Source organism: Oncorhynchus mykiss, chromosome 30, assembly GCF_057628025.1.
Source record: "Oncorhynchus mykiss isolate SJ-2025 chromosome 30, ASM5762802v1, whole genome shotgun sequence".
NCBI classification, from domain to species: Eukaryota; Metazoa; Chordata; class Actinopteri; order Salmoniformes; family Salmonidae; genus Oncorhynchus; species Oncorhynchus mykiss.
Genome location: NC_143051.1, coordinates 37,953,682 through 37,976,799, shown reverse-complemented (window position 1 = coordinate 37,976,799; position 23,118 = coordinate 37,953,682). Strand labels below are relative to the sequence as shown.

The 23,118-nt window shown below is 42.8% G+C and overlaps 1 protein-coding gene across 4 annotated transcripts in view; it reads left to right on the top strand.

Moving 5' to 3' along the window:
- tgfr2 (TGF receptor-2 precursor) overlaps positions 1-23,118 on the top strand; it is a 45,203-nt gene that overhangs the window by 10,258 nt on the left and 11,827 nt on the right. The window contains exons 1-5 of one of the 4 annotated variants that reach the window (XM_036970605.2): positions 4,174-4,306; positions 12,204-12,354; positions 13,064-13,254; positions 15,221-15,993; positions 16,622-16,763. In XM_036970605.2, coding sequence (XP_036826500.1) covers positions 4,255-4,306; positions 12,204-12,354; positions 13,064-13,254; positions 15,221-15,993; positions 16,622-16,763 — 1,309 coding nt within the window. In that variant the 5' untranslated portion in view covers positions 4,174-4,254. 4 annotated transcript variants of the gene reach the window in all.

Below are 23,118 nucleotides of genomic sequence, written 5' to 3'. Positions count from 1 at the left end.
CCAACTGTTTAGCAGTACAATACATTTTCTTGTAGAATGTTTTTTTAAATTTCACATATATATATCAAATCTGCAGGAATATTTATGTTTGTCTATCTCAGGATTGTGCCATGGAATCATTTGACTCGTAGTTGTATCATATCATCCATGGCCGCTTCTCTGCTTCAACAGAGTATCACAACCCCTGTCTCTATCCAGGATACTTCTGGAAAGATCCCAATCAGAGATGTCCCCTGCTCCTACAGAGTCACGCTGCTTCAAAATGATGTTTGCCCTATAATTACTTCTAGGACATCCCCTATTCAGAAATAACTCTACAACAATAACATTTCTAACTAGGGGTGTTTTTGCTACAAAAAAAAACTGTTCTTAGAACAGGATTTTCTATCATGTTTAAAAGAAAATCAGTTTCATCCGTATGTCACGCCCTGGCCATAGAGAGCTTTTTATTCTCTATTTTGGTTAGGCCAGGGTGTGACTAGGGTGGGCATTCTATGTTCATTTTCAATGTTTTGGATTTCTGTGTTTGGCCTGGGTGTCACGACTCCTACCGAAGCTGGCTCCCCTTCCTGTTCGGGTGGCGCTTGGCGGTCGTCGTCACCGGCCTATTAGCTGCCACTGATCCCATTTGTTCCCCTTTTTCTGTTTATTTAGCAATTTAGCAATTCTATAGGAAGAGGGAGACTGCAGATTCTTTCAAACCAACATTTTTAAAGATTTTTGAAAATGAAGCAACCAACCTTCACCAAGAATGTTTCAGAGTTGAAACCTTCACAAACATAGTCAGATCTCTGATTTTATAGAAAAATACATCCTTTTTTATACATGGCAGTCAGCAGACAGCATATAAAAGGCAATTAGTTGTCTGTGCAGATTTAAGATAGCACGAGGCCAGTTTGTATCAGGTTAGAAAAAACACTAGCATATAACAAGAGACAATTCTTTAAACAGTAAAACACAGGATAGCATGACTATTGTGTAATTTTTCACGACAATACCGAAGGGAACATTCCTTTTGTCTGTTTCACACATGCTTTTCAAAGTGAAATTGTCAAGTCTCTCACTAATGATAAATTCCTTCACGTAGTCTGGACTGAGACGTGAGGTTAATGTTTCACTGTACTCACTGATGTTCAACAGGCCATACTCTTCCAGTGTAGGAAATGTTCATATTAATATGTAATATATTAGATGAGAGAGTTCGCCTTTCTGATGTTTGTTGGCCTTTTGTTTGTCTGTGTATTTGGAGGGAACTGTCAGTTTCCTAAGTCAAGCAAAGTTATCATCTTCTCTAGGTCAATACAGTTTAGGCCCATTTAAGAAAGCAAATAATGACTGGGGTTCAAGCCAAAACATTTAAAGGTAATGCAGCGTTTACCTCGAATGCGATCGCCACGAACACGGTAACATTGCTGTATTCGAGCGCAATCAAATGAACAACTTAGCATGCCATGTACCATCATCTGAATATAAAGACTCAGGTCAGATGCATTCGCATGATGGATGACTGGTGGATTGCGTTGAGCCGTGGAGTGAAATTTTGTACACGTTTTGTATGTGCTACTGCTAACATTGGCAGTCGCTGCCTGTATTGTTTTTCCATGAATGTGAAATATAATGCCATATTTCCATTCATTTGGAAGACTACTAATATAATAAATACTGTACCTCACAGATCTTGGAACTGTCTTACTTTGTAGATATAGAAAATGCGAAAGACCTGTAAACGTTTTGTTGTCATTTGATCAGTTGCAAAGAAAAGAGAAAGCATTTCAAGCTTCAAATCATGTCTTGAAAAAGTCGTTTTGTCCTCAATAATTATTATCCTGGACAAATGTATTAAATAGTATTTTCACAAAACGATATTTTCACTTGTTCTTTGTTTGAGCATTATACTGAGCATTGGACCTATTGGAATTACCAATGAGGAGTTAATCAGTAATTACAGTATTTGGAAACTCTAGAAGAAGGGATCTAATTCTGCACTAGACAAGACTCGAAACACCATCATCGTGTTTAGGAACTTTAGAGAGTGTAAACAACACTAAAATATAATATATTTAATTCTGCACTAGACAAGACTCGAAACACCATCATCGTGTTTAGGAGCTTTAGAGAGTGTAAACAACACTAAAAGAGAAGATATTTAATTCTGCACTACACAGGACTCAAAACACCATAATAGTGTTTTCAACCTTTTCTGGGTTAGTGCTCCAAGTCTCTGGCAAGGTGTTGCACAACACTTGATTAAGTGGCGTTACAACATACCACGTCATGTTTCAGAACACCTCAGGATGAATGTTTCAGTACACCATAAAGAGAAATTGTAAAAAAAATGTCAATGTCATATTCATCATCTCCAGCACCACCCAAACATCAACATGTGTGAAAATTGTGTTTGTGTGTTTTGTAGTAAAAAAGATAGAGGAAGATGAGTGTTTCCAAGACATCATCAGTAAGCATCATGTTATTTTAACCAAATAGGAGTAGGCCTTGCCTACTAATTGCCTCCTAATTGTCTATTAATTGGTTGATGATGTCATTGGAAACACTTATCTTCCTCTATATTTTTCACTACAAAACATGGAAACATTTTCACATATGTTGATGTTGGGGTGGTGCTGGAGATTATGAAAATGTTGAAATGTCCCTTTAAATCTGTCCCAATACCCTCACACCCATGTGTTTCAATACAGCAAAGTTAAGGTTCTGTCTCCTTTAAGGTGGTGGCAGCTCAGTTGCCACTAGTTTTAGTATTTCAAAGCACTTAATTTTAACAGTGTTGTTTGTCTAAGGGGCAAACCTCCTGGGTGTTAGTTATTCTCACTAAGATATCATATTAACATTGCCTAAGTTGTTACAAAATGTATACATTTGCAGGAAATTTGCTTTAAAAGTGTAAACATTTCTCTCCACCCAATGGCATAATGGGTATAATTGTAGGAAATGTGCTGTAAAACTGCACATTTCTTCTCTGTGCCCATTGCAAAATGAGTAAAATTGCAGGAAATGTGTTATGAAATTGCAAAGTTTTCTCTCCGTCATTGGCAAAATGTGTAGAAATGTAGAAAACTTTCTTTAAAACTACAACATTTTCTCTACGCCCCATGGCAAAATGTATAGAATTTCAGGAAATTAACATAAAAAAATGATTTTTTTTTTTCTCTCCTCCGTCAAGAGGTGGCCACTGAAATGTTTTGCAGATCTTGCTTAGGGCACCCAAAAGGCTAAAGCCGGCCTTGTGCAAGCGAGTGCTGCGTGCATGTGTGGTGTATGTGTAAGTGTGTGTGTGTATGTCATATTTTTAACACAGTATACACGCTCATACACATGCACACATATGCATGCACGTGTAACGACGCGGCCTACGCACCTGCCCATAGGTGCCCTATGGCCCCTACTATATCCAGCCCTCAGAGAGTTGTAGATACTCGCGCAGTTTACCCGTGCTTCATTGATCTATTTTGTTTGACGGCCCTCCGATCTACATTTGTTAGTTGGCCCTCCAACCTGCAACCGTTTTTTTTACGTTACATAATTGGCCCAGCGTCATCGGGTTTGGCCGGGGTAGGCTGTCATTGTAAATAAGAATTTGTTCTTAACTGACTTGCCTAGTTAAAGAAAGTTTCAATTAAAAATTTAAATAAATAAAAATTCATGCATGTTCACACACACACAAATGCACACAGACAAAAACAGACACTCGCCACAAAACGTAAAGGTTTGCACACTATAAACAAATCATATTTTATACAGAAAATCTCGTCAATGGGATAAACACAGAAAAATAACTATTATGAGTATATTATGTGACTTTTATAGCACTGCAATGAAAGGCAGCCATACCCTATCGTGTAGAGAGGTAGAGACGACATCTGTAGAGAGTTCATAAGGTCAGGTCTGAAGCCTGACATCATGGCTTGAGTATTCCAAGCGAAAACATATGCTGGCGAAGCCCAGTAATAAACCAGTAATTTATGGGTGTTAACAGTGGACTTAACCCCTGAGTACCACCCATCAAACCAACACAGGGGAACATCAAGGAGCACTCACCCAGGCCACTCACCACCTCTAACTGTCCCCCCTCTGATGAATAATAGCTTTCCTCAGGAAGAGAGATATGCAGGAGGGGGACAATGTATCAGGGGTCCATGTGAAAAAGTGCTAGTAAAGCAAGTAAAGAAGTTATGTAATGTTGTCATTCATTTGCTGATAGACACAGCTGTATTTTGGCTGATCAATCGTTTGTGTGTTATGGTAAATGGCACAGTGAAGTGTGTAAAAACGTCAAGAATGTTGCAGAATTGTAAGTAGAGAGGTGTTAAATTCTTATGTTTTGTTTGGATGTGTACTTATCCTAACTTCTTTTGAAGTCATTGCCAACTATTTTGGAGCGTGTCATTTCAAGTTTTGCCTTGCTATAGGTTTTGTGGCCATAATAACATGTTTCAAGACCAGTGAGCCACAAGCCCAGAAGTTCAGAAGTAGCCCAGAGAAGAAGAAAAAAACAGTCCTGCCCTTTCTGAAGATTTCCTGTTTCATGAAAAGTGCATACATACTGTCTGACTCATATACGGCAAGTTCTGCCTGCACTATTTACTTTTCTAACCGGACGCTGCTTGAGAGACGCATGAGAGCAACAGGCAGACCCGAAGAAACCCCACGAAGAACGTCTCGAATTAAAGTCTGGATATTTACTTTTATCAAGGCTTTAGTAAATGAAAAGAAGAGGAGTTTATAGTCCGTTTCTAAATGGAGCTACTTCGTTTTTCCGCTTTCTGGTGGGGAACGATAATGTTTGGTAGTATTCAGCTAGAACAGAAAAGTGAGTTTTACGTTTATTTATTTAAAGTAACCTATGAATGTTGGTGGTTGGTTAGTGTTATCGAGGTCAAGTAATTATTGAAACATTTATGAGGTTGTTGTAACGAACGTTGACACTAGTTTCTTCAAAATTGTCATTCAGTTTTTTTTGTAGCAGGTGGTCAAACATAATCCAGCCATAAAACTATACATTTTAGTGGAAGGCGACATTTTCAGCTCATTTGAGCTAAAACTCGCAAATATATTAGCTGGTGTTACTGCAATTTGTATGCATAGAAGTATTTAATGTATACAAACTACGCAGTCAGTGTTGTTCAATATCAGGAATTCAGGAACGGTGGTACGTTTATACCCAAATCCTCATTTTTGTACTAAAGTGGGGTTGGAATGTATGAACATAATGTCTATGTTCAATGATTCAAGTGAGCACTAGTATTTTCCAAGAGGAACTCACATCAGAAAAGCATTTGAGTGTGTAGAATGATGTTTTTGTAAAGAGGAAGTAGGTACAGTATATGTTGTGTGTTGAAGGGGTTGCTTAACACAGTGGGAGGAGGTTTAGCTACACCACCTGTTGCAGGAGAAAACATGCATGGTCGTCCGACCAATGGGACTTTTCATTCTGATGTGCGTTGTTGACACTGGATGTTGGAATTATATTTGGTCTATCATTTGCAAGGTAGACATATCATAAATTGTCATCTATTGCCTCTGTCTCCAACTCCAAACATGTCCCAATGGTACCAAACAGCTTTGACTTCTTATAATCCTCTCTCCCCCACATCTGCAATTATATTTTGCCCTGGGTGACAATTACCAGCATTCATCCACACCATAGCCCGCCTCCTTGGGCTTAAATAACATACACTTTGAGAGGAGTTTTTCTAATGATATAATTACTCCTAACTCTACCACCTCTCACTCTACTACCAGCTCTCAGCCCAAGTTAATTCTTAGCTGTTCTGTTATAACTCTATAACACACTACAAACCACTTCAGGCCAAATTCAAAATTGTACTCCTCTGCAGAACTTAACTGTAATGCCTTTATTTGTTTGCTTAAGATTTAGCAAGTCAGACATGTCAGGCACCCTAGAAATAGCAATAACAGAATATAGCCTAGTATCCCTCTGCAATATCCTGACACCATGTTTACTTCACTGGCTGTACTGCCTTATGAATGTTGCCAGCTGCAGTGGATGTGGCTTCCCTAGATCTGCTCCAGTTACCCTGGTTTTCAGACTTGCAGGTTGTATAATCTGCTCCAGTTACTCTGGTTTTCAGACTTGCAGGTTGAATGATCTGCTCCAGTTACCCTGGTTTTCAGACTTGCAGGTTGAATGATCTGCTCCAGTTACCCTGGTTTTCAGACTTGCAGGTTGTATGATCTGCTCCAGTTACCCTGGTTTTCAGACTTGCAGGTTGAATGATCTGCTCCAGTTACCCTGGTTTTCAGACTTGCAGGTTGAATGATCTGCTCCAGTTACCCTGGTTTTCAGACTTGCAGGTTGTATGATCTGCTCCAGTTACCCTGGTTTTCAGACTTGCAGGTTGAATGATCTGCTCCAGTTACCCTGGTTTTCAGACTTGCAGGTTGAATGATCTGCTCCAGTTACCCTGGTTTTCAGACTTGCAGGTTGAATGATCTGCTCCAGTTACCCTGGTTTTCAGACTTGCAGGTTGAATGATCTGCTCCAGTTACCCTGGTTTTCAGACTTGCAGGTTGAATGATCTGCTCCAGTTACTCTGGTTTTCAGACTTGCAGGTTGTATGATCTGCTCCAGTTACCCTGGTTTTCAGACTTGCAGGTTGAATGATCTGCTCCAGTTACTCTGGTTTTCAGACTTGCAGGTTGAATGATCTGCTCCAGTTACCCTGGTTTTCAGACTTGCAGGTTGTATGATCTGCTCCAGTTACCCTGGTTTTCAGACTTGCAGGTTGTATGATCTGCTCCAGTTACCCTGGTTTTCAGACTTGCAGGTTGTATGATCTGCTCCAGTTACCCTGGTTTTCAGACTTGCAGGTTGTATGATCTGATCCAGTTACCCTGGTTTTCAGACTTGCAGGTTGTATGATCTGCTCCAGTTACCCTGGTTTTCAGACTTGCAGGTTGAATGATCTGCTCCAGTTACCCTGGTTTTCAGACTTGCAGGTTGAATGATCTGCTCCAGTTACCCTGGTTTTCAGACTTGCAGGTTGAATGATCTGCTCCAGTTACCCTGGTTTTCAGACTTGCAGGTTGAATGATCTGCTCCAGTTACCCTGGTTTTCAGACTTGCAGGTTGTATGATCTGCTCCATTTACCCTGGTTTTCAGACTTGCAGGTTGTATTTCTGTTGCATTAAGCCACAGCTCTACTCCACCCTGCAGATTGGGAACAGCTACAGTAGGTGTTTTGTCCTGGTACAGGAGTACAACATTCTCTCCTAAGTCAGTAGCCTTGATATTCTCTGGCATAGAGTAATACAGTATACTACTGCACTGTGAGGAAGTTGGAGGGAAGAGAACCGTATTTGCTCTCTCTCCTCTACTGAGGAGAGAGAGAGAGAAGGTTGATTATTTTAACATGGTTGGTCACGTGACCTGACAAAGTGGCTCTATCAGGTTCACCCCCTGCCAGCCGGTCAAACACAGCGGAGACCCAAGTGCGGTCAAATGGTGCCCTATTCTCTATATAGCAAACTACTTTTGACCATTGCCTGCTCAAAATTAGTGCTTTATATGGGTAATAAGCTGTCGTTTTGAACACAGACCCAATCCTCACCCATTTCGCTTGGCTGAACTTAGCTCTCGGCGACTGGAATTCTTCAAGAGGAAATCCCCGAGCTGCACATGCAGACAGGCCTAGATGACGGTCAATAATGCATTTTCACTATCGGTTGTGTCACGAGGACGCTGCTGATGCAAGTAAAAGGTTGAGCTTTCTCTTCCTATTTGTGCAGTCTATCATACTTAGACTTGTGGTTATGTGGTAGTGACGTCATTCAGTGTGTAAGATCTCTCCCTCCGTCTCTTTTCACTTCATTTCACCTCATCTCTGTTTTAACAATTAGGAGCATCTGATTTTGGTCCGTTTCTGGTTTTATACATGCTAAAGACACTCCATAAAGGTCTGGAAGGAGAGCAAATGGAGGGAAAAAAAGGGAGTGATCTGGCAGTTGGGTGCAACATCTTTCTCTTCCTCTTGCGTTTTCTTTCTCTCTTGCTCTCACTTTCCAACCCCTCGGTGAGAAAGTCCTGAAGATTGTTGGATCCTTCCTACCTTACCAAAGTGGACTGTTTTGGGGCTATAGTTGATTTTATGTTCAAAATGTGCTGTCCACATGTTATTGCGACAATTAAGTAACTACAGAGAAACATTGATGTAAGGTAATCAACCGTTCACTGGAGCCCTCCAAAGCAAAACTCTCTGAATTATGATTAGCTTTTGTAACAGGTGGACAAACATAACCCAGCAATAGTAAATTACACATTTTTGCTGGAAGGGACCATGTTCCTCTCACCAACGATACAGTATGGCTATTCACTAAAGAGAACGGAAGCGTGTCCAAAATGGCACCATGTACACCCTTTATAGTGCACTACTTTTGACCAGAACCCTATGGGCCCTGGTCAAAAGTAGTGTACTATATAGTGAATAGGATGCCATTTCACACGCAGACAGTGTGTAAAGTTGGACCAAGTCTTCATATGATAACACGACCCCTGTGGGGTTGGGACTGAATAATGCTTGCACACATAGATAAAGTCGAAGAGAGATTTTTTAATTTAACTAGACAAGTCAGTTAATAACACATTCTTATTTACAATCACATCCTACCCCAGCCAAACCGGACCAATTTTGCGCCGTCCCACGGGACTCCCGATCACAGCCGGATGTGATACAGCCTGGAATCGAACCAGGGACTGTAATGACACCTCTTGCACTGAGATGCAGTGCCTTAGACCGCTGCACCACTCGGGAGCCCTAGAGATAGAGATGTCCTCTCCCCATCTCGCAGCCAAAAGATCCCTGTTCCCACATACTTCACTATGGTGATTGCAGTGAAAACATAATTCCCTCATACTCATTGCGATTGGAAGAGTTAGATTCCAGTTGTTGCCATGTGTCTGAGATTTGTATTCTCTTACATCAGCCAAACAGTAGCATACAGTCTAATGGTTATCAGGAGCAGCACACGCAGTGCAAGGACAGGTAGATAACCAATATAATTTATTTGGGAGTAAAACATGAGCACGCACACACACACACGCAAATCAAATCAAACTTTATTTGTCACATGCGCCGAATACAACAAGTGTAGACTTTACCGTGAAAGGCTTCTCTTACAAGCCCTTAACCAACAGTGCAGTTCAAGAAGAGTTGAGAAAATATTTACCAAGTAGACTAAAATAAAAAGTAATAATAAAAACAAACACAATAAGAATAACAATAATGAGGCTATATACAGGGGGCACCGGGTACAGATTCAGTGTGCAGGGATACAGGCTAATTGAGGTAATCTGTACATGTTGTTGGGGGTGAAGTAACTATGCATAGATAACAAACAGTGAGTAGCAGCAGTTTACAAAAGGGAGGGGGGTGGGGGGGGGTCTATGACTTGGGTCACTGGAGTCTCTGACAATTTTATAGGCTTTCCTCTGACACCGCCTATTATATAGGTCCTGGATGGCAGAAAGCTTGGCCCCAGTGATGTACTGGACTGTTCGCACTACCTTCTGTAGAATCTTACGGTCAGATGCCGAGCAGTTGCCATACCAGGTGGTGATGCAACCAGTCAGGGTGCTCTCGATGGTGCAGCTGGAGAAGCTTTTGAGGATCTGGGGACCCATGCCAAATTTTGTCGTGCCCTCTTCACGACTGTCTTGGTATGTTTGGACCATGATAGTTCGTTGGTGATGTGGACATCAAGGAACTTGAAACTGTCAACCCGCTTCACTACAGCCCCGTTGATGTTAATAGGGGCCTGTTCGGCCCGCCTTTTCCTGTAGTCCACGATCAGCTCCTTCCGTCTCATCGTTGTTGGTGATCACTGTTGTGTCGTCAGCAAACTTAATGATGGTGTTGAAGTCGTGTTTGGCCACGCAGTCGTGGATGAACAGGGAATACAGGAGGGGACTAAGTACACAACCCAGAGGGGCCTCCGTGTTAAGGATCAGCGTGGCAGACGTGTTGTTGCCTACCCTTACCACCTGGCGGCAGCTACCGACTTCATGGCTACCGATGTGAGTGCCACGGGGCGGTAGTCATCGAGGCGGGTTACATTTGTTTCCTCGGGCGCAGGGACTATGGTGGTCTGCTTGAAAGATGTAGGTATTACAGACTCGGTCAGGGAGAGGTTGAAAATGTCAGTGAAGACTCTTGACAGTTGGTCTGCGCATGTTTTGAGTACATGTTCTGGTAATCCGTCTGGCCCAGCTGCTTGGTGAATGTTGACCGGTTTTGTTCACTTCGGCTACCGAGAGCGTTATCACACAGTCATGCAGAACAGCTGGTGTTCTCGTGCATGCTTCAGTGTTGCTTGCCTCGAAGCATGCATAAAATACATTTAGCTCGTCTGGTAGGCTCTCGTCACTGGACAGCTCACGTCTGGGTTTCCCTTTGTAGTCCGTAATACTTTTCAAGCCCTGCCACATCCCACAAGCGTAAGAGCCGGAGTAGTAGGTTTCAATCTTAATCCTGTATTGACGCTTTGCTTGTTTGATGGTTTGTCTGAGGGTATAGCGGGATTTCTTATAAACATCTGGATTAGTGTCCCGCTCCTTGAAAGCGGCATCTCTAGCCTTTAACTCAATGTGGATGTTGCCTATAGTCCATGTCTTCTGGTTGGGATATGTATGTACAGTCACTGTGGGGACGACGTCGTCAATACACTTATTGATGAAGCCGATGACTGAAGAGGTGTACTCCTCAATGCCATTGGATGAACATATTCCAGTCTGTGCTAGCAAAACAATTCTGTAGTGTAGCATCCGCGTTATCTGACCACTTCCGTATTGAGCGAGTCACTGGTACTTCCTGCTTTAGTTTTTGCTTGTAAACAGGAATCAGGAGGACAGAATTATGGTCAGATTTGCCAAATGAGGGCAGTGGAGAGCTTTGTATGCATCTCTGTGTGTGGAGTAAAGGTGGTCTAGGATTAGTTTTTGTCTGGTTGCACATGTGACGTGCTGGTAAAAATTTGGTAAAACTGATTTAAGTTTGACTGCATTAAAGTTATCTGCCGCTAGGAGCGCTCCTAGACTTTAAACACACACATGCGCACACACACATTTATACACCCTATTAGTTATCTCTTTCGCTGTTTCTCTCACTCACAAACACACACTCTGACATTATCTCCTGCTTTTTGATGTTCACAAAGTGAATTGGCAAGACGGCAACTAATCAAATTTGCAAATTAGAGACTACTCGACTGAAAGACATACTGATGTTCAATGTTCCCTTTGCTTGTTTTTTTTGTTGTCTGTCTAGTGGTTGTCTCAGTAGAGATGACTATCAAGCACACACAGGCACTCATCACACCACTGAGTCTGAGTCAAGTCTGAACACGACCATAGTAGATAGATGGCACTGCAGAATGTGCTGATTGTTCACCTGGTAGAATTTGCGCTTGAGGGAAATAGTTTACATATGGTTGAAAAATGGATGTACATGTTACACTGTAATGAATGAATTGGAGAAGAACACATGCACACAAATGTATCACTTGCTTTGAAAACTGTCTTTTGGAATAGTTATACTTAGAGACCTAGTACCGAAGGGAACATTCCTTTTGTCTGTTTCACACATTCTTTCCAAAGGGAAATTGTCAAGTCTCTCACTAATGATAAATTCCTTCACGTAGTCTGGACTGAGACGTGAGGTTAATGTTTCACTGTACTCACTGATGTTCAACAGGCCATACTCTTCCAGTGTAGGAAAGGTTCATATTAATATTGAATACATTAGATGAGAGAGTTCGCCTTTCTGATGTTTGCAGCCTTTTGTTTGTCTGTGTAATTGGAGGGAAATGTCAGTTTCCTAAGTTGAGCAAAGTTATCATCTTCGTTGGGTCAATACAGTTTAGGCCCGTATATGAAAGCGAACAATGGCCCGAGGTTCAATCCAAAACATTTAAAGGTAATTTCCATTTGAGCCAACATCTGCGGCGTTTACCTCGAATCCCGGTCAAATGTCTTATCTTGTGTTTTAGACCGTCAAAGTGACCTGTATTCATTTGGAATAGGGAAGTAAAGAGCTGCAGTGAAGATTGAACATATTTGACGACACATGACTAACCTAAATGGACAAACTATTGACTGCTGTACGTAACCATATACCTTTATAAACGTTCAATCTAATGTCTTTCCCCGTATCTCTTTGTGTCTCCACCTCAGTGGCCTCATCAATGACTATGCTGAAGCTGAAGCTTCTGTGTAAGTTCTGTGACGTTGAGTCTACCAGCTGTACGGGCACAGGGAACTGTATGGCCGACTGTAGCATCACATCCATCTGCCCCCATCCAGAGGACGTGTGTGTCAGCATCTGGTGAGTGACTACAGCGCTCCTCATCCTCTCTCGTTGGGAGTTGGAATGACCTTTAAACTTGACTTTAGGAGAGCATGCTGGGTAGTGGGTACAGTGACACACTAGGAGCATGTTAATGTGTGACAGAGCATAAATTAATCATCTTTCTTTGTCATTTAAAAACTAAATTTGCTGTGAACAAGGTTTATTTAAGTAGCTAAACCCAAAAGTGCCCCACCAACAAACCCCACCAAATATCGTGTGAAATTTGCCTTGTGAATGTAAAAAAAAGGGGAGAACTAGATTTGGCCTCCTGTTCGAAGCTGAAGGCAGTGCCACATTATCTCATTACATTTATAGCATTCGGAGCTGAAGTCAGCTGAACTCCTAATGCCATGTTCACAGCAACACCTCTTAAAAAGGCTTTCACGACATACGCTCCACACCACCCAGCAGGAGACCTGAGTATCCCATTTGTAGGTCCATTTTTGCACCTTCAGGATTATTCACTGCACGTGTACGGTGGTATTTTGTAACTGGGGGATACATTCTGTACAACCTAACCTGACCCCTGTATCAAATCATTACCATAATGCTTAGACTGTGGTTTGTTAGTTTTTAAAAGTTATTTTCCCAGTTATTACTGTATTTATCACTAGCTTAAATTTAGTCTCTGTTTAATAAAAATGAATTGGAGTGGAACTAATTGCTCCTGTTGTCTTGTTTCCAGGAGGAAGAAAGACGACAACGTCACCATAGACACGATATGCCACAACCCAGCCCATAAGCTACATGGTCTGGTGCTGGAGGACTATAACAACAGCAAGTGTGAGATGAGGGAGAGGAATAACATGGGCTCCCAGTTCTTCATCTGCTCCTGCTCCGAGGACGAGTGCAACGACCACCTCTTCTTCACCCCCTGTGAGTCCCTATGTAGGGTTATGTCACCTGTTGTGCAGTGCTATGTCACCTGTTATGTCATGCCTTTTGTTGGCATTATGATTGGTCAAACGAGTGCAACAAACGTGTCTTCTTCACCTTCTGTGAGTCCCTATGTGATGCTATGCCACCTGTTATGTCATGGCTGATTGTGTTATGTAGGCTAGCTATTACAATTGATCATATAGTTTACCAGCACTTTTGACGTAACTCACACATGTTCTTCTACCATATGTTGTAATAAACGCTTATGCAATTCCTTATTAGGTTGTCATGTAAGGTGTCACACATGAGTGCTGACATGTGTGTACTGTTGTACACCCACCAAATACAAGATTGCAAACAGGTTTTGCATCGCCGAGGCCTTTTGGCTGTAGTCTTTCGTTACAATTTTGGAATCAAATGTATTTTGACTACAGCATCCAAGCAGTAATAACACAGAGATACATTTTCCAGACTTTACTTTCCGGAGCCCAAAGTTAAAAGCATCCCGCACACCGGGAACATCGATGTCATGGAAATACATTTCCCCTCACTGCGGAAGATGGATAGCTCTGCTGCACACGGTCTAACTTCATGTTCACCACATAACAATGAATGGTGAAAAACAGCTCGTGCATGTATTAATACAATTGATATTCTCAAACCTGGCCCTAAGTGGGGTTAGTAACTAGGTAGCTTTCCTTTGTGGGCCCGTATCTACTGAGAGATGGCTGCGGCACAGGGACAGGTTTGTTGTGACGGATCTCCTCTCTCTCGCTCTTCGAAAAAGAAAACAAACTCCGCTGAGGCCACGTTGGAAGATTTCAGACATGTGGTTTCCTGTCTGAAACAAAAAGGAGCGAGTGAGTGAGGGCTTGACGGGTACTTGCTGTTCTGTATGCACAGAAACATTCGTAGACATACAAACACACACAAATGCACGCGCACACACAAACGCGCGCACACACACACACAATCCTCCACTGCCAAACATGTTCCTAATATCTCTGTCTGTATTTATAGAACCCCAGCAGCACTTGTCACAGTCTGCCTGTTCAGACAACGTGTTAAGGACTCATTTACGACCCTTTAAATCCTAACTGATCTGGGATCTGGAATTGCTCTTGACATGTTGTGTTTTATTATGTTTTTACGAGACTTCTGCCATCCCCAGAAATAGGATCATAAACATAGCATAAACATAAACGTTCACCAGATTACTCTGTCTAGCAGACACCGACATCACTCCTTAAAAGTATAAGAATCAGACATAGACTAGGTCTATAAAGGGAACACAATATGTGGTTGACTGGGGCATGGTTCAGCCTATTTGTGTGTTTAACAGACCAGCAAGCTAACTTCAGCTTCGTAGCTTCGAGATGCTTACTGACATTCCTCATGGAAATGTTAGGTTCCTCTGCTTTGCTGGGAAGGGGCAGGCTACGTTGCGCGTAGCAAGATGCTCTGAGACGATATAGCTACTTGGCTACTTCCTATTGATTTCCTAGTGCTAAAGGAGTTGGAGTGTAATGTACAGTATGACGTTCAAGTGCAACTGAAATGTCAAACGTCAAAGTATAGGCTACTGCACACATCATGTATCCCATATAGTCCTTTGTGGTCATTGTTTTTTATGCAGTGGGCTCTTAAGTTCAATAAACAAACAGACAATTCTTTGATCTTCACCTTCATGGCCAGTCCAGCTACTCATAGTGAGTGAAAAGGTAATTGTGAAAATATGCTCAGGTTTTAGAGTAGATTATGATGGCTGAAGACTTCTAATAATTGTAGAGGTGGAAATTGTAAAAGTATTGTAGAATATACCTAACTAGGGGGTGGGCCTACTGTATGTTACAGAATAGGTATATTCTACAATATTTATACTGAATAGGCAATGTATTGTATAACTAATCTATAACATCTACCTTGTTGTCTCTTTTTCTCTCGTCTTTCCTCTCCACCCTAGACTCCCTAGACTCCCAGGTGGTGTCGGTGATCCTGGTCAGCCTGGTTCCTCTGCTGGTTCTGGCGGTGCTGGTCATCACATCCTTCTATTGGTACCGCATCTACCACCAGCGCCGCGCCGGTGCCAAGCGCAAGAAGACGCCGCTCGACTTCAGTGATGCCCACGCCATCATGATGGACGACGACGGCTCGGACAGCAGCTCCACGCACGCCAACAACCTTAACCACAACACGGAGCTCCTCCCCATCGAGCTGGACGCCCAGGTGGGAAAGGGCCGCTTCGCCGAGGTCTACAAGGCCAAGCTGAAGCAGGGCGCCACGGGGGCTGGCGAACACTTCGAGACCGTCGCCGTCAAAATTTTTGCAGACGAGGAATATGCCTCGTGGAAGAACGAGAAGGACATCTTCTCGGACGCCGACCTGCGCCACGAGAACGTCCTGCACTTCCTGACCGCAGAGGACCACAAGGTGGAGAAACAGTATTGGCTGATCACGGCCTACCACCCCCGGGGCAACCTCCAGGAGTACCTGACGCGCCACGTCATCAGCTGGGACGACCTGTGGGTGCTGGGCGGGTCGCTGGCAAGGGGCGTGGCCCACCTACATAGTGACCACACGTTGTGTGGACGCTACAAGGTGCCCATCGTCCACCGGGACATCAAGAGCTCCAACATCCTGGTGAAGGGGGACCTCACCTGTGTCCTGTGTGACTTCGGACTGGGTCTGCGTCTGGACAACTCGCTGTCCGTGGACGAGCTAGCCAACAGTGGACAGGTACAGGTTCTTCCCTCCTGTCTCTCCTTTCAACTCACGGTGCATCCAAAATGGTACCATATTGCCTATGATTAGTGCACTATATAGGGAATAGGGTGCCATTTCAGACTGGCTTACTTACTCACGGGGGCTCCTCTCCTGGACAACAGATTAGTAATATCCATAGAGCAAGTGCTGCTCAGCCTTTTTGTTTTATTACAGTAACTAGGCAAGCAGGCCTGATGGAGTTCTAATAGAACCATTAGACTGTTGTACAGCAGTAGGACAGGGTCATCGTGAGCTTCTTTAGAGGGTGCCCCTTTGGTGTCTAATGCACCCATTGTCTCTTCATAGTGTCTTATAATACAGTGGGGGAAAGAAACAGGGAAGACATGTATCCAACCAGGCTGTCAGTTAAAATTGCAGTTGAATTGTAGTGGTACATGGTACTGTACAGTACTACCTCTGGAAGCAATCATGCATATTCTACTGTAAATAGCATTAGAATAGAGTAGAATATAACAGAATAGAATACAATAGAACAGAACAAAACAGAGTAGAATAGAAAATAATAGAATAGAACAGAACAGTTTTGATAATGATCCACTGAATAGGCTAACATCTTGTCCTTGTTGGTCTTACCCTACAGGTGGGCACTGCCAGGTACATGGCCCCTGAGGTGCTGGAGTCCAGAATCAACCTGGAAAACATTGAGTCGTTCAAGCAGACAGACGTTTACTCCATGGCCCTGGTACTGTGGGAGATCACCTCCAGGTGCAATGCCATTGGAGGTAAAGTAACACCACATGACGTCTGACCAATCATGTGACTGAGCTGCTTTAAACTGTAGCCAATTGATTTTAATTTGTGACCTTGTGTAAGTGATATAGAGTAGGTGTACTTCTCCGTAAAAGGTGCCCGCAATTGTAGACACACATTCCTGAAAGTCCTTCAGGACCTTGACAAAATGTTTGTAAAAAATACAGGTGTTCACTGTTAAATAATCACAGGTTTGTTTATTTGAAGTTATTCATGGCTAGGGCTGTTACGGTGACCGTATTATCACCACACCGGCAATCACAAGTCAGGGCGGCAGTCAAATTCCACATAACCGTTTTGTCACGGTAATTAGGCTTCTCCAAGCTCTGATGCTGCCGATGGTAGGTTACTAATGACCAAACTTGCTAACTGCCAAGTACCCAGCACTCTATTGTCCCTCTAATCACTCTGACACCAATGAAAATGTAGTCGAAAATCGAATTAATGACGTCCCATGAGCTCATGTTGCGCAACATTTCTATAGGCTATGCAATTGCGTGAGGAAACAGAGGGATGGCCTTCATTAAAAAGAGGAGGATCCCATCAACTTTCAATAGGCTAGGCGTACTATATTTCTTTCTCAACTTTCCTAATATGAAGCACATTGCTTCTCTTTACAACAGGAGTGCAGCCTACCTGGCTGGCATGAAAATAAACTGTGGGAATAGTGTCCTCCATTCACTATTTAAATATACTGTAGGTGCATGATAGAGAAGTACATGATAATGGTCCATTCTAAATCAATTTCCCTCATATATCGTTTAGTATATGTAAAGACAAGATTAAATCAAGAATAGTCTGATGGGTCACAATATTAGCCTGTCACTTGTGGATGATATATTATCCCTTGTGAATGATGTCCAGCTTAAGGCAAGGAACAGCGCATGCCTTTGTTTTGCAACTTTTTCAAATCAAAATCAGTAGAAGTCATATACAGAAACCCAATGCAGATGTAGATGTTTTTCCTCTGGCTAGGAAAAACTCTCTAGAAAGGCAGGAACCTAGGAAGAAAGCTCTAGGCTCTGAGGGGTGGCCAGTCCTCTACATGGCCATTAATTCCAGATTGTTCTTCAAGATGTTCAAACGTTGATAGATTACCAGCAGGGTTAAATAATAATCATAGTGGTTCTAGAGGGTGCAACAGGTCAGCACCTCAGGAGTAAATGTCAGTTAGCTTTTCATAGCCGAGCATTCAGAGGTCAAGACAGCAGGTGTGGTAGAGAGAGAGCCGAAAACAACAGGTCCGGGACAAGGTAGCACATCCTGTGAACAGGTCAGTGTTCCGTAGCCGCATTATGAACAGTTGAAACTTGAGCAGCAGCACGGCCAGGTGGACCCGGGGACACCCAGGAGCCATGATCCTAGGGCTCAGGTCCTCTGGGAGGGAGTGAGAGAGGAAGAGAGAGAGAAAGAATTATAGGGAGCATAATTAAGGTCACACAGGAAACCAGATAAGACAGGGGAATTACACTAGATATAACAGACTGACCCTAGCCCTTAGGCACATAGACTATTGCAGCATAGATACTGGAGGCTGAGACAGGGGGGGTCGGGAGAATAGGGCCCCGTCCAACGATACCCCCGGACCGGGCCAATCCGGCAGGATATAAGCCCACCCACTTTGCCAAATCACAGTTCCCACACCACTCGAGGGATATCAACAGACCACCAACTTACTACCCTGAGACAAGGATGAGTATAGCCCACTAATATCTCCCCCACTGCACGAGCCCGAGGGGGTGCAAAACCGGACATGATGATCACGTCAGTGACTCAACCCACTCAAGTGTCACACCCCTCCTAGGGACAGCATGGAAGAGCACTAGTAAGCCAGTGACTCAGCCCCTGTAATAGGGTCAGAGGCAGTGAATCCCAGTGGAGAGAGGGGAGCTGGCCAGGCAGAGAACGCAAGGTGGTTTGTCACTCCAGGGCCTTTCCTTTCACCTTCGTACCCCTGGACCAGACTACACTAGGACCTACTGAAGAGATGAGTCTTCAGTAAAGACTTCTGCGTCTCTCACATGGACAGGCAGACCATTCCATAAAAATTGAGCTCTATAGGAGAAAGCCCTGCCTCCAGCTGTTTGCTTAGAAATTATAGGGAAAATAAAGAGGCCTGTGTCTTGTGATCGTAGCATACGTGTAGGTATGTACGGCAGGAACAAATCGGAGAGATACAGTTGAAGTTGGAAGTTTACATACACTTAGGTTTGCAGTCATTAAAACTCATTTTTCAACCACTCCACAAATTTCTTGTTAACAAACTCTAGTTTTGGCAAGTCGGTTAGGACATCTACTTTGTGCATGACACAAGTAAGTTTTCCAACAATTGTTTACAGACAGATTATTTCACAATTCACCCTATCACAATTCCAGTGTGTCAGAAGTTTACATACACTAAGTTGACTGTGCCTTTAAAACTTCTTATGGCTTAGATCCTGCTAACGGGATCGATATGACAACAGCCAGTGAAAGTGCAGGGCGCCAAATTCAAAACAACAGAAATCTCATAATTAAAATTCCTCAAACATACAAGTATTTTACACCATTTTAAAGATACACTTGTTGTTAATCCCACCACAGTGTCCTATTTCAAAAAGGATTTACGACGAAAGCACATTATGTTAGGTCTGCACCGAGTCACAGAAAAACACAGACATTTTTCCAGCCAAAGAGAGGAGTCACAAAAAGCAGAAATTGAGATAAAATTAATCGCTAACCTTTGATGTTCTTCATCAGATGACACTCATAGGACTTCATGTTACACAATACATGTATGTTTTGTTCGATAAAGTTCATATTTATATTCAAAAATCTCAGTTTACATTGGCGCGTTACGTTCAGTAATGTTTTGCTTCCAAAACATCCGGTGATTTTGCAGAGAGCCACATCAATTTACAGAAATACTCATCATAAATGTTGATGAAAATACAAGTGTTATGCATGGAACTTTAGATAAACTTCTCCTTAATGCAACCGCTGTGTCAGATTTCAAAAAAGCTTTACGGAAAAAGCACACCATGCAATAATCTGAGTACAGCGCTCAGAGACCAAAACAAGCCATACAGATATCCGCCATGTTATGGAGTCAACAGAGGTCAGAAATAGCATTATAAATATTCACTTACCTTTGATGATCTTCATCAGAATGCACTCCCAGGAATCCCAGTTCCACAATAAATGTTTGATTTGTTCAATAAAGTCCATCATTTATGTCCAAATACCTCCTTTTTGTTTGCGCGTTTAGTGCACAATCCAAACTCACGAGGTGCGAGCAAGTCCAGACGAAAGTTCAGACGAAAAGTCATGTTACAGTTCGTAGAAACATGTCAAACGAAGTACAGAATCAATCTTTAGGATGTTGTTATCATAAATCTTCAATAATGTTTCAAACCGGAGAATTCCTTTGTCTGTAGAAATGCAATGGAATGCAGGTCGCTCTCACGTGAGCGCGTGTGATCAGCTCATGGCACTCTGCCAGATCCCTGACTCAATCAGCTCTCATTCCCCCCTCCTTCACACTAGAAGCCTCAAACAACGTTCTAAAGACTGTTGACATCTAGTGGAAGCCTTTGGAAGTGCAATATGACCCCATAGACAGTGTATATTCGACAGGCAATGACTTGAAAAACTACAAACCTCAGGTTTCCCACTTCCTGGTTGGATTTTTTTGTCAGGTTTTTGCCTGCCATATGAGTTCTGTTATACTCACAGACATCATTCAAACAGGTTTAGAAACTTCAGAGTGTTTCCTATCCAAATCTAATACTAATAAGTTGCATATATTAGCAACTGGGCCTGAGAAGCAGGCAGTTTACTCTGGGCACCTTATCCATCCAAGCTACTCAATACTGCCCCCAGCCATAAGAAGTTAAACAGATTGGAAAATTCCAGAAAATTATGTCAAGGCTTTAGAAGCTTCTGATAGGCTAATTGATATCATTTGAGTCAATTGGAGGTGTGCCTGTGGATGTATTTCAAGGCCTACCTTCAAACTCAGTGCCTCTTTGCTTGACATCATGGGACAATCAAAAGAAATCAGCCAAGACCTAAGAAAAAAAACTGTAGACCTGTAGACCTGGTTCATCCTTGGGAGCAATTTCCAAATGCCTGAAGGTACCACGATCATCTGTACAAACAATAGTACACAAGTATAAACACCATGGGACCACGCAGCTGTCATACCGCTCAGGAAGGAGACGCATTCTGTCTCCTAGAGATGAACGTACTTTGGGGCGAAAAGTGCAAATCAATCCCAGAACAACAGCACAGGACCTTGTGAAGATGCTGGTGGAAACTGGTACAAAAGTATCTATATCCACAGTAAAACAAGTCCTATATTGACATAACCTGAAAGGCCGCTCAGCAAGGAAGAAGCCACTGCTCAAAAACCGCCATAAAAAAGCCAGACTATGGTTTGCAACTGCACATGGGGACAAAGATCTTACTTTTTGGAGAAAAGTCCTCTGGTCTGATGAAACACAAATAGAACTGTTTGGCCATAATGACCATCGTTATGTTTGGAGGAAAAAGGGGGATGCTTGCAAGCCAAAGGACACCATCCCAACCGTGAAGCATGGGGGTGGCAGCATCATGTTGTGGGGGTGCTTTGCTGCAGGAGGGACTGGTGCACTTCACAAAATAGATGGCATCATGAGGTAGGAAAATTATGTGGATATATTGAAGCAACATCTCAAGACATCAGTCAGAAATTTAAAGCTTGGTCGCAAATGGGTCTTCCAAATGGACAATGACCCCAAGCATACTTCCAAAGTTGTGGCAAAATGGCTTAAGGACAACAAAGTCAAGGTATTGGAGTGGCCGTCACAAAACCCTGACCTCAATCCCATAGAAAATTTGTGGGCATAACTGAAAAAGCGTGAGCATACTATTGTTTGTACAAATGAACGTGGTACCTTCAGGCATTTGGAAATTGCTCCCAAGGATGAACCAGCTCTGGAGGAATGGGCCAAAATTCCCCCAACTTATTGTGGGAAGCTTGTGGGAGGCTTCCTGAAACGTTTGACCCAAGTTAAACAATTTAAAAGCAATGCTACCTTGAAATCAGCCCAAGCCTCAACAGGAAGCCAGGGTTGAGAGGCTAGCACTGGATTAATATAATCACATTTTGTGGGTTCTAGTCAAGATTCTAGCAGCAGCATTTAGCACTAACTGAAGTTTATTTAGTGTTTTATCCTGAAGAGTAGAGCATTGCAGTAGTCTAATCTAGAAGTGACAAAAACATGGATTAGCTTTCTGCATCATTTTTGTAAAAAAAAGTTTGCGATTTTTGCAATGTTACAAAGATGGAAAAGCTGTCCTTAAAATGTTCTTGGTATGTTCGTCAAAAGAGAGATCAGGGTCCAGAGTAATGCCGAGGTCCTTCAAAGTTTTATTTGAGACAACTGTACAACCATCAAGATGAATTGTCAGATCCAACAGCAGAGTCACACACCTCATGTAGCCTAGTCCATCGGCCTATATGTTTTGATAACTTCTTAAAATTAAACACATTCATCTGCTTTACAACGGGTTTAGAGCCTAACTGGTGAGTATTACGTTTGGGGGGAAAAAAATTCACCATAAATATGCACCTTTATAATAAAATCATTACATGCATAATTGCATTTGCACTCACTTTTTAGAATGGTGTTTTCCTGCTAATGGAACAGTTGCACTTATAGCCTACGGCCGTGTACAACTAAAGTGACATAAATAACTCTAAATGAAGCATGTAGAACTACCTGTTTCTTTGTTATCTGCTCAACACAGAATAGCCGCCCTCAAATAGTTTGGAGAAATTGTATTCTTCATACTATAAAATAATGGCACAGATTTGTATTTATATTCTTGTACCCCTTTTTCAATGTTGACTCATTGCTGCAACTCCCCAACGGGCTTGGGAGAGGTGAAGGTTGAGTCATGTCTCCTCCGAAACATGACCCGCCAAACCGCGCTCCTTAACCCGGAAGCCAGCCGCACCAATGTGTCGGAGGAAGCACTGTTCAACTGACAACGTAATCATCCTGCAGGCACCCGGCCCGCCACAAGGAGTCGCTAGAACGCACTGAGCCAAGTAAAGCCCCCTCGGCCCCCTCCACTAACACAGACGACTGTGGGCCAATTGTGAGCCGCCCTATGGGACTCACGGTCACGGCCGGTTGTGACACAGCCCGGGATCAAACCCGGGTCTGTAGTGACGCCTCAAGCAGTGCCTTAGACCGCTGCACCACTCGGGAGGCCAATGCCATGGAATTCTAAGCAAATCTTGCCTGCTAAATGATTAACTAGTATAGCCCACAGCCATATGGTATAGCCAGATCAGGG